Source organism: Danio rerio, chromosome 4 (assembly GCF_049306965.1).
Source record: "Danio rerio strain Tuebingen ecotype United States chromosome 4, GRCz12tu, whole genome shotgun sequence".
Taxonomy (NCBI): domain Eukaryota; kingdom Metazoa; phylum Chordata; class Actinopteri; order Cypriniformes; family Danionidae; genus Danio; species Danio rerio.
The window spans coordinates 75,954,113-75,967,052 of NC_133179.1; the positions used below are offsets into that span (position 1 = coordinate 75,954,113).

At 38.4% G+C, this 12,940-nt stretch overlaps 1 protein-coding gene across 19 annotated transcripts in view; it reads right to left on the reverse strand.

The window, feature by feature from the left end:
• Positions 1 to 12,940, reverse strand: part of LOC567883 (NOD-like receptor C) — a 56,053-nt gene that overhangs the window by 34,786 nt on the left and 8,327 nt on the right. For 12 of the 19 annotated variants that reach the window (XM_073949049.1, XM_073949042.1, XM_068217773.2 and 9 more), the window contains 4 exons: positions 12,539 to 12,615; positions 10,772 to 10,888; positions 9,201 to 9,317; positions 2,559 to 2,675 (listed from right to left, as the gene is read on the reverse strand). In XM_073949049.1, the coding sequence (XP_073805150.1) occupies positions 2,559 to 2,675; positions 9,201 to 9,317; positions 10,772 to 10,888; positions 12,539 to 12,570 (383 nt within the window). In that variant the 5' untranslated portion in view covers positions 12,571 to 12,615. Of the gene's footprint in view, positions 1 to 2,558; positions 2,676 to 9,200; positions 9,318 to 10,771; positions 10,889 to 12,538; positions 12,616 to 12,753; positions 12,890 to 12,940 lie in introns of those variants that run through there. The other 7 variants (XM_073949043.1, XM_068217774.2, XM_073949045.1 and 4 more) reach the window with 4 other exon arrangements.

Below are 12,940 nucleotides of genomic sequence, written 5' to 3' on the forward strand. Positions count from 1 at the left end.
CATTGAAGATCTTCTTTGCCTGAAGCCATTCCCTAACAACACCTTCATCAGTATATAAACAAGAGGGGAGAGATAGGGTCAGGTAGATATGAGGAAGAAAAAAAAAATCTAATATTAAATCTAATTTAAAATAAATAAATCAATTGGAAAAAAAGTATAATGTAAACAATTAAAATAAAAGAATCATAATTCGGTCTTTATATACTTCTTTACTTTCCCTTTTGTTCTATTTGTTCCCCTTTTCTGTCTCTATCAATGATATTTATTCATTTTATTATTATTATTATTTATAATATTTGTTTTCTATTTATTATTATTATTATACATAAATTATTATTATTATTTTTTTTTATATACCAGTACTTTTCCTGACCAGTCCAACAACAGATAAAAAAAAAAAAGAAAAGGAAAAAGAAAGAGAAGAGGAGGAAAAGAAAAAAAAGAGATAGAAAAAAAATCTACTTACATGTACTAAATTCACAGGGTAAAGTGTAACGTAGGCATGGCAGCCTGGGCACTGCACTGGACTGATCCATGCCACACGTTACACTTTTTTTAATGCATCACAAAGCAACTGACAAACACTTTATACCTCAATGCCCATGACACAACTACACCCTCCTCAATTTATTGTTACAGCTGTTGTTCTTTTTATTATTATCATTATTATTAGTATTATTATTATTATTATTACCAACATGAGTATATTATAGTTATCAAGTTAATAATCTATCATACATATCTTTAATATTATTCTTCCATGTGGGTTTGTATAATTCATAATTAGCATTGATATAGTGTTTTCTTTTTTATTTATTTAGTTTTTATTATTATTATAAATTTTTTTTTGCTTATTCTCATTGCTCTGTTTGCTGAACTTTATTTATTTTATTTTTCACTCTTTTTGTTTCTTTTCTTTTTCTTCGACTCCTCCCCTTCATTTTCTGTTTTTTTATTTTATTTTTATTTTATTTTTTTATTATTATTATTTTATTAATTTTTGTTTATTATTATTAGTTTATTTTCTCTTTTCCTCTCTTTCCCCTTCTTACTACTATTTTTATTATTTATTATTATTATTATTGTTATTATTATTATTATTATTATTACTTGTCTTCTCCCTGATTTCCCATCCTCCCCTTTCCTCGACATCTTTGTCATAAATGGTATTACTTTTATTTTTTGTTATCATTATTATTATTACTGTTCTGACTTGTCCTGTTATCTTTTCATTATCATTATTACAAGTATTTATACCATTATCATTAGTAAGGTTGCAGTTGTTGTAGTTGTAACGGTAGTAGTTGTAGTAGTAGTAGTAGTAGTAGTAGTTGAAGTAGTAGACAGTGTAATAGTATCGATTGTTATTGAGTAATTGTTACGGAGATTATAGAAGTTGTAGTTCATGTAGTAGTAGATGTCATTGGTATAGTAGTAGCAGAAGTAGTAATGGTGTGGTTGTTACAGTAGTAGTAGTAGTCGTTGTTGGTGTAGTAATATCAGTAGTAGATGTTGTTGATGTAGATGTAGTAGAAGTGATTGTGGTGGTGGTAGTAGTAGTAGTAGTAGTAGACGTTGTTGTATTAGTTGTAGCAAACGCTATAGTAGTATCAGTAGTGGTAGTCGTTAGTAGACACTTTAGTAGTAGTAGTCGTGGTTGTGGCTGTAGTAGAAGCAGTAGTAGTTGTAATATAAGTAACTTTCTGTAGTAGTAGTTGGTGTAGCACTTGTGATTTATTATTATTGTTGTCAGTTATTAATGTTGTTCTTTCTCTCTTTTTACTCTCATATTTACTATCATACATTAATAAGCATTGTTGTTACTCCCTACCTCTGACTGGTTTCTTTATTTATGTTTTATCTATATCTGTGACACTTGCTTCATTTATTGACTGTTATTGTTCCTAACGTATGTACTCTGACCTATTCACCAAGTTACCTTAACATGTATACACACACTCACACGCACACACCCCTGCACATACCAGTACCTGACTATATTGTTGATGTTTTTGTTTTGTTGCTTTGTATTTGTTATCTGTTGATGTTTTCTTGTATTTGTATGATTTTTGCATATACTAATAAAAAAAAAAAAGATTAAAAAAAAAAAAAAGATCCTGTAGTAGAGCCATGTGTGTGCGTTTCTCGATGTGTGCTTCAGCTGATAAAGATTGTGTTATAAGTATTAGTGTTGTATATTCTTGCTCCTGGTTATATATTCTTTACAGAGCTCATCATTAGCAATTGTTTTCTTAATAAAAGAGTTATGTTTTGTGAGCTGATGAAACATTGTGTCCATCAGCCCTCACCTCTACTGCCTCGTCTGTGTTTCTGCAGCGCTTTAACAGTGATGAGTGTGTGAACTAACACTCTAATAATCCTCTACTGTTGATCAAATGAGCATGAGCTGACATTGACTGTTAAAGTCTCTTGTGTTGAGGAGAATGTCTTCAGTGCACTGACAGAATAAAGAGTAATAATGTCTGATCTCTTCTAGAAACACATGATCATGTAAATGCTGCAGTATAGTCAGGTGTGTGTGTGTGCAGATGATCTACCTGAGGACAGCAGGTGGTGTGTGTTCACTACTAAATGCTGCTGGATGATCTATAGACTGGTCACTCTTCAGAGACACACAGCTGGGCTCTGCTTCTGCTCTCCTCCGCTTTTGTAAGCTGAAACAGAGGAGATTAGAGTTCAGCGCTGCACACATATTGATTTTGTTCAAAAACTTTTTTTTTTTTGCAAAAACTCCTCTTCGACCATTAATTTAATTTTCACCAAATTTGACTCCGATCATCTTCAGACCATGCCAGGGCTCGAAATTGCGATCATTCTGGTCACATATGCGCCAAAATTTTTATCTATGCGACCTCAAAATATATTTGGGAGCATGTGTGAGAGTGCATAAAATTGTTGTGTGAGACCAGTTTTTACTGCAAAATGTTCAGCACATGCGTGGTATCGGGAGGCATTCATGAAGAATGCATCTCTGCAGTTGAAAAGCGAAACGCAGCGCTCAGGAATGGTTTAAAACAGTTGTCATGTCAACTTGCTGCAGTAAACAAAGCCAAGTCCGTAATGCTTGCCCCGCCTTCGCACTCTTCTTATTGGCCCACCACTGCTCTAGCACTGAATATCAGCTGTCAATCACTCAGTCAGCGCTTCTGGCTTGGGATGACAGAGAGAGCTACTACTGCGAAACACTGTAAAGCGCTGAAGAGGAGAATGAAAATAACACTGACAGATTTAGTTTTAGAAACCATCTAAAGTTACTGATAATGACACATCTTACTAGTGATCATGTGCTGAATGTTAATCCAACATCTACACTTTTGCAGGAGTGGATAAAAGACTTCCGTTGGCTTCAAGTCTGCTATGAAAAGTCTGTGGGATGGAGTTTTCAGGTAACTGTTTGCCACATCTAGCAGGAGAGCTTCTGTTTAATCCTTCATGTAATCGCCAGGGGCCTCATGTATGAAGACTTGCGGGGAAATCATACTAAAACATTGTGTACGCACAAAGCTGTAGATGTGCGTACGCAGTAAAGAATTCAGATGTATGAAACCAGAGCCGGCCCAAGGCATAAGCGAGCTAAGCGGCTGCTTAGGGCGCTATGGCCACCAGAGGGCCCCCAAGAGTGCATGAAATTACTAACTTTCGTTTTTGTTTTAGTTTGTTGGAGAGTTTGGTTATAGATTATGGGTGGGGCAAATATATCAATACGCTCTGGCGCCAATAATCGATATTTATCTAAATGTACAAAAGATCTGAATTAATTAATCTACTCTGACTGCAGCCATTTACCACTGTGACTGCAGTACACCCAGCTGCCACTAGGTGGCTCTTCCCGTAATGGTGGATCAACAATACATCAGAGACGCAGCAGCCTTTTTAACCACTGACAGATGAGCGATTGCAATTGTGAAACTTCATACAGGAATATGGGCTCACACTATTGAATTCCACCAAAATATATAAAGATATCAATAGGACAAGAACACATCATTTGAAGGGTTTTTCATTTGTTTAACGCTTGCAGACCTTTGCAAAGTCTTGTAGATGGTATTTTTGCTGAAAATATTAGAGAAATTAAAAAACTTTAAAATAATGCTCTTTTTTAATGGATGAGTAAATAACTAATGTTCTCCACTGCTGGAGGCATTATAAGTGCTCAGAGGAGTCTGTGCTCACCTTTCTGAGCATTCCAATCAGTTACTGTTCTTGAAGAAAATATATTAATCTAGTGGCAATGCAACATTTAGCATGATTAAAAATAAACCAGGGCTATGCATAAAACACATCAAATAGGTTGGCCAAGTTGTAATAAATGTCTTTAGTTTACAGAAAACTAGAAAGCAATACATTGCTATTTTAACTGTTTTCTAACATGCACAGTTGAAGTCAGAACTGTTAGCCCCCTGAATTATTAGCCCCCTGTTAATTTTTTCCCTAATTTCTGTTTAACAGAGAGCAGATTTTTTTCAACACATTTGTAAACATAATCGTTTTAATAACTCATTTCTAACCACTGATTTATTTCCTCTTTGTCATGATGACAGCACATAATATTAGACTAGATATTCATCAAGACACTTCTATACAGCTTAAAGTGTCATTTAAAGGCTTCACTAGGGTAATTGTGATGCTGCTGCTCTGACTAACTTAGAGATGAGCCCTCTATCTCTGCATTTTTCAGCTTGTTGAACAGTTGTGTGCTTTTTTTTACACAGTTGCAATACTATAAATGTGTGCTTTTAATGAAAGAAATGCATCTTATAACTTTGATGCATTTTTTACCCTTCATTTGCAAAATGTTTTATATGTCATGGTTGGTTTTCTTGTGATCAAATTTCACAGCCATGTAAAAAAACAAATATGTAGAAAATCTTAAAGAATAAACATTTTCTAGACAGATTTTCTGTGGAAAATGCTTCTTGATTTAATTTGATTTTGATTTAAAGTGATTTTTTTAGATATTTGAACTAGAAAATACAAAAAGTATATGTAAGAAAAAAAAAGCATATTTTATAATGTAAGCAACACAGCTACAGCAAATAAAATTGATAATGCGTGTTTTAAATTTAAAGTGTGCAAATAATCAAGGATTAACGATAATTTATCCTATTGTCTGCACCAAGGGGCCCCAAATAAAATTCTGCTTAGGGCCCCCTAAAGGCTTGGGCCGGCCCTGTATAAAACACTGCGTACGCTGAATCCCACGCATATTCTCTTTGTACATCCGAATGAACGTGAAACTGAGCGCAACATGCACAAGCACAAAACCCCTCCCTGCCTCCCCCCCATATGACTATATATATATATATATATCTGTCTGAATAACACATCATCATCTAGCTTCCTCTAGAAACCCAATGGCATTTCACTGTGATCTTCTCTTATGTAGAAAAAGCACATTACTGTGCAGCCACAGAGGGGTGGCCAAATGTGTGCATATAAACACTGCATCACTTTAACTTCCTCCACTACAGACATTTCACAAGTGTCCTTCCTCTACTGCCTCGTCTGTGTTTCTGCAGCGCTTTAACAGTGATGAGTGTGTGAACTAACACTCTAATAATCCTCTACTGTTGATCAAATGAGCATGAGCTGACATTGACTGTTAAAGGGTCACGAAACACCAGAACACATGTGTTTGAGCTGTTGACAGTCGTATATGTGTCCCACACTGCTATAAACACTATTAGGACACCTATATTTCACTAAAAAGTGTAAATTGGTTGTTTTTGCGTTATTTCAAGCAAATTCCTACTTCCGGTTTGAAACGAATTGTTGAAGCTGCGTCACGGTCATGAGATAATAGCGTGTATTCCAGCGTGCAGACTGGACGTCTGTGCCAGAGTGTGTCTTATTACGTCTTACAGTGTGCTGCATTAATGCATGAGTAAGGCTTGGTTCAAACCAATCAGCGCGCTCTATTGTGCAACTTCATTAATATTCATTACTGTCACAGTGTTTAGACGACAGAGACGCCACGTTGTGTTGGCAAAACAAGCGTGAAGTGTTGCTTTTATAGTTTGCTGCAGTGAAGTTTTGTTTTCATTTTCTCTCTGTGAGAGCGCAGCTGGAGTCACGTGTGGATTAACAGTGTACGCGACGCTCCACAACAATAACTTACGTGTCTAAGGAGGATTATTGTTTACCTGAGAGCTGTTCTCATCTGCAAACGCTGAGATCCAGATTCGCTGCTCGTCTCCTCTTCATAAAGACGCGGCTCTAGTTGCTGGTGATTGTCCTGTCTCTACAGATTTGGTAAGTGAGCGACCAGTAGGGTTGTAACGGTATGAATTTTTCACGGTATGATAATCGTCTAAAACAATACCACGGTTTGATGGTTTCGCGGTATACGGTATGTTACAAATGTTACAAAATAATAGAACAGTGAAGCAAATTTGACTTTTTCCAAATAATATATTTGTAGTTACTATAAACAACACCACTTACAATGAACAAATAAAAATAAGAAAATAATAAATAATGTGTCAAAGTCCAAATAAACATGGTGCAAATCCTCAGGAAAAAATAGATATAAATATTTACTATACTATAAATAGTTACATAACGAAACTAGATTCAATATGGAACATCTTTAGGTTTTATGTGCCAGCATGGATATGGTTGTCTGTGGATATGGATTTGGATATGGATGTCTGCAATGCAGATAAACAGCTGCATCTTCATTTGCGTCTTTTGAAAACAGCAAGAGCAGCAGTTCGTCTTTGCTGTGTCACTGTTTTGTCATGTTTCTGTGCTGCTGTGCATGCAAAAGTACTTAGTATGAGAATTATTTCATGCAAAACTTTTTTTTTTGCGTTTTATTTAGCCGCGCATAAATGTGTGCCTATCTCTCATTCCGTGTTGTTCAAAAAGCTTGGTCCACAAACAAAAGCGAAACCTATGCTTATTGGTTGTGATGTAGCGAGTTTGAACCAATCTGGGCATGGAGGAGGGACAATGCATCAATGTATCATGTCTGGTTTGTTCGGAGACACAGTGACGAGCGTTTCTTTGTCAAATCAGCGTTGTCAAATGTTAATGACGTAACCGCACTGATTCCGGAGCCTCTGAAAGTCTGCGAATGTTATGTGATACAGCACTGGAAAGCTGAGATTCTCTTCTTTATGCCAATCTGAATTGTATGAATCGGATCAAAAGTTATTAAACATTTAAGAGCAATACTTATTTTTAGCCGCGGGCGGCTGTCTCGGTCTTTAAGGCCCCGTTTACACTAATGCGTTTTAGTTTGAAAACGCATAAGTTTTGCTACGGTTACGCCAACCGTCCACACTACGCCGGAGTTCTCGAGCGCCGAAAACGGAGCGTTTCGAAAACGCTGGAGAGGCTGTTTTCATTTTGAAACGCTGCTGCTCCGTCTCAGTGTGGATGATGGAAAACGGAGACATCTGAAAACGGAGGCGGGGCTGCAGACGTTCGCCTCTCTGATTGGGGCTTTTCCTGAATATTAAGTAGCCTAACACACAGTTCAGTCCTGAATCTTCTCCGTGTAAGTTCAGACTTCGCAAGTTTGATCAAGGCTGCATCTCTTCTTCTCAGTTTGATATGGAAAAGCAGACTATACCGAGGACACGGGTAAATCTTCAAAGGGAACCGTGTACTTTATAACTTCATTCACATCACCCTGGCTTCGTTGTTTCACTTTCTCAACAATAAAATGTAAACATGATTTAAGGAACTGCCTATTTTCATTTTAATATTAGCAACTTAGACAGCAGACATGTTGAGGCGCCGTGCTGCATAAGATGAGCGTCATCTTCACTGTCTGGATATTTATAACAAAACGGAGCCGATAACAACTGCCTCCTTTCAATTTCAGTGAAAATACGAAACATCCCCTCTCTTTTGCTGAGTATCAGTTTTAAGAATCGATAATGGCCATTTTAAAAGTATAACATACAATAAATTTATACATTATAGGAAATAAAGGCAAGCGATAAGTCAATATACAGAATGTACGTGGTTACATTAATCATTAACTTATCTTTGCGCTCAGCCAAAACACGTCAACTGAGAACAAGTAATAGATTCCAATGCCCAAAGTCGGGGAATATGTCGTTAGATAAAGACAACAAGATGAATGAAATATCCCGTTTAATAAATATAGTGAGATTAGATCCAGCGGGAGATGCTTGATGAGAAGTCCGACTAGCAGAGCTCTCATCTGGGTAGATGGGCTGCAGCGCTTGCCCGAGAGCGTCTGTGTGGTCACGTGATGTGCGTTTTCAGCGTTTTGGTGTGGACGGAGAGCAGTTCAGAAACGCTGGGTAAAACGCGAGTGTGGACGCGGATCGTTTTCATTCTAAAACGCCGTTTTAAAACTAAAACGTACTAGTGTAAACGGGGCCTAAGGGTTAAAACCGTTGATGTGCAATTGTTCATGGTATGATAATCGTGCACGTTCAAATCGTGGTAAACCGTCATACCGGTATATTGTTACAACCCTAGCGACCAGTGCTCTTTGTTTATTCAGTTCGTATTTTATTCGTATCAAACAAACTATTGCACCGAGTGCAATAGTTAGCACTAACAGTTACAACCAAACTATAACCTCATGTTGGATTTTGTGACCGGAATAACACACGCGGCTTTCTGACGCTACCTGCCATGTGCATCTAAGTTTCCGGGAAATGCTGAGTTTTTTTTTCTCTCATTCGCCGTGCGGTATCAAACATTGCATGAAAAATACACGCTTACAGCAGTCCTCGAATCAAATATCTCGTTTGTCGGGAGGGACATGAATGAATTCCCTGAATGAAAGAGCCAAACTGCAGTTAAAGTCCAACATTTAATAATTTGGCAAATAATTCGACTACAGATGTCCATGTAAACAGTCACATTGTCCGCTGTGGTTGTGTGTTTTGACTCTGAAACTCGCGCGTGCCCAAATAGACACTCCCACACCAAGCCGCTTTTCTTCCTCCGAAACTCCCCCCTAAACAGAGCTGGACACGCCCACTTTTCTGACTTTTTCCAAAGTAGAGGTGTGAAAACACCCTGCTGACACGAGGGGCTTTCATGGCCCTTTAAAGTCTCTTGTGTTGAGGAGAATGTCTTCAGTGCACTGACAGAATAAAGAGTAATAATGTCTGATCTCTTCTAGAAACACATGATCATGTAAATGCTGCAGTATAGTCAGGTGTGTGTGTGTGCAGATGATCTACCTGAGGACAGCAGGTGGTGTGTGTTCACTACTAAATGCTGCTGGATGATCTATAGACTGGTCACTCTTCAGAGACACACAGCTGGGCTCTGCTTCTGCTCTCCTCCGCTTTTGTAAGCTGAAACAGAGGAGATTAGAGTTCAGCGCTGCACACATATTGATTTTGTTCAAAAACTTTTTTTTTTTTGCAAAAACTCCTCTTCGACCATTAATTTAATTTTCACCAAATTTGACTCCGATCATCTTCAGACCATGCCAGGGCTCGAAATTGCGATCATTCTGGTCACATATGCGCCAAAATTTTTATCTATGCGACCTCAAAATATATTTGGGAGCATGTGTGAGAGTGCATAAAATTGTTGTGTGAGACCAGTTTTTACTGCAAAATGTTCAGCACATGCGTGGTATCGGGAGGCATTCATGAAGAATGCATCTCTGCAGTTGAAAAGCGAAACGCAGCGCTCAGGAATGGTTTAAAACAGTTGTCATGTCAACTTGCTGCAGTAAACAAAGCCAAGTCCGTAATGCTTGCCCCGCCTTCGCACTCTTCTTATTGGCCCACCACTGCTCTAGCACTGAATATCAGCTGTCAATCACTCAGTCAGCGCTTCTGGCTTGGGATGACAGAGAGAGCTACTACTGCGAAACACTGTAAAGCGCTGAAGAGGAGAATGAAAATAACACTGACAGATTTAGTTTTAGAAACCATCTAAAGTTACTGATAATGACACATCTTACTAGTGATCATGTGCTGAATGTTAATCCACCATCTACACTTTTGCAGGAGTGGATAAAAGACTTCCGTTGGCTTCAAGTCTGCTATGAAAAGTCTGTGGGATGGAGTTTTCAGGTAACTGTTTGCCACATCTAGCAGGAGAGCTTCTGTTTAATCCTTCATGTAATCGCCAGGGGCCTCATGTATGAAGACTTGCGGGGAAATCATACTAAAACATTGTGTACGCACAAAGCTGTAGATGTGCGTACGCAGTAAAGAATTCAGATGTATGAAACACTGCGTACGCTGAATCCCACGCATATTCTCTTTGTACATCCGAATGAACGTGAAACTGAGCGCAACATGCACGAGCACAAAACCCCTCCCTGCCTCCCCCCCATATGACTATATATATATATATATATATCTGTCTGAATAACACATCATCATCTAGCTTCCTCTAGAAACCCAATGGCATTTCACTGTGATCTTCTCTTATGTAGAAAAAGCACATTACTGTGCAGCCACAGAGGGGTGGCCAAATGTGTGCATATAAACACTGCATCACTTTAACTTCCTCCACTACAGACATTTCACAAGTGTCCTTCCTCTACTGCCTCGTCTGTGTTTCTGCAGCGCTTTAACAGTGATGAGTGTGTGAACTAACACTCTAATAATCCTCTACTGTTGATCAAATGAGCATGAGCTGACATTGACTGTTAAAGTCTCTTGTGTTGAGGAGAATGTCTTCAGTGCACTGACAGAATAAAGAGTAATAATGTCTGATCTCTTCTAGAAACACATGATCATGTAAATGCTGCAGTATAGTCAGGTGTGTGTGTGTGCAGATGATCTACCTGAGGACAGCAGGTGGTGTGTGTTCACTACTAAATGCTGCTGGATGATCTATAGACTGGTCACTCTTCAGAGACACACAGCTGGGCTCTGCTTCTGCTCTCCTCCTCTCATGTGAGCTGAAACAGAGGAGATTTTTAAGTTTTAACATGAAACACAAACAGTAAATGTTTTCTCCACTCTTTAAAGGGGCATGCGACACCTCAGTTTAAATACACTGCAAATCAATACTTTCCCCCTCTGTTGTACTGATATATTAGAGCTGCTCGATTATGGGAACATCATAATCATGATTATTTTGGTCATAAATCTGCAGGACGCCGGCCCTCCAGGAACAAGTTTGGTGACCCCTGGTTTATATTAGTGAGTCTTCAGTGATTTGTATTGTGTGTTTTTTGTATTTTGTTTTTAAATTTTCTATTTGGTTGTGGTGATTTCTTTCAAATAAGTGTTAAACAATCATGACTAAACGATCAGTATGGTGAAACGTATTGAATGGAGAGTCAGGTGAATCATCACACTCCTGGTGTATACTGAAGGATTCATGCTGTAAACTTATTTTGTGTCTGGAGTGTGTTTAATAGATTCTCTCATGCTGGCTACACTAATCAGCAGCCTACAAACAAAAGAAGCCAATTAGCCAACAAAGTGACGTCATAGTTCCTCCACTCTATTGAGTCAGTCTCAGTAAAGCCTCAGTAACTAGCCAGACAGTCATGTGTGAATTGTGAAGCGGGCTAAATCTAAAAACAGCTGAATTTTTTAATAAGTGCACTTTTTTTGCTTTTATTCTTGCCATAATAAAGAATATATTCGTAGAGTAACTCATATTCTGCTGCCATTAATATTTTAATAAACTTTAAAAGATAAAACTGTGTTTTTATATGAACAAAAGCAAGTGATGCATCACAGTTTGATAAAAAATGGTTCTAAAAACCCTTAAAATCAGGCTACTTCTGTTTATCCATTTGATTTTACGCTGGGTTTCCTTTGAGTGGCCCCTGTCGTTTTAAAGAATATCACAATGGCAAACATAGCAGGTATAAAAGCCTCATCCATTTCGCAAGCTGCCATGTGCGCGCACAGTCTGCGGAGGTGCGTGATGCTGCGCCAGGTGAAAGCATAAATCCAGATTAAAGTAACTGCGTCAGTCTGGAGCAGTTTAGAGTCACGGCGAATGAAGTTCTGCACAAGACTTTTGGCCAGCGGAGAAATTAAAATGGTCGTGCCCAACTGAGTCTGGTTCTCTCAAGGTTTTTTTTCTTCACTACCATCAGGTGAAGTTTTTTTTCCCTCTCCGCTGTCGCCTGAACTGAACTTAAAAACTAAAACCTGAACCACACTGTTCCAGTTACTATGACCATTTATGTGAAGCTGCTTTGACACGATCTACATTGTAAAAGCGCTGTACAAATACAGCTGAATTGAATTGAATTGAATTTAGAGTCTGATGTGGACTCAACATTACCCTGATCAACATGCTGGAGAACAACAGCGAGTAAACCCCAGATAATAACACACAATCACTCACTTTAACACATGGGGTCCCTACTGTTATCTATGGGAACCTTATAGGAACCTTCAGGGAACTTTAATAGTGTACTGGGATGTTGAAGCCTCAGCACGAGAAACATCAGAGACATTATTACATGAAGATAAAAATAGCCTACACACACACACACACAGAGAGGGAGAGAGAGAGCAATATTCCTGTCTTGTAGACAATAATCATGATGATGTTGTGTACTGTGCCCCGTCAGGACTCATACCTGCTGCTTCCAGAAGAGTGTGTGTCCTCCATGATGGATGTGTAGAGTGTGATGTCCAGCAGAAAGTCTAGCAGACACTGAGAAACAATCACAGATGTGCAGTCATTGATCAGCCTTCATCATTCAGCAGAATAGATCAGCAGCTGTACACACTCACATCACGAGCTTCAGTAAACTAATGAAGGATTACAGCCATCAACACACATCATACATACCGCCTCAGATAAACCCCACACGCGTCCTTGAATCCTTTCAGCGCGTTTATATTACACAATATATTTAAAGAGCTTATGCACTGCAGACGACGCTGATTCTGTGTCTAAAATGGCGGAATTAACCCTTTCTTTCACTTTCCTTTCTAAAAAAAGTGCGAAGCAGCATAGGTTGCCAGATCCCGGAAAG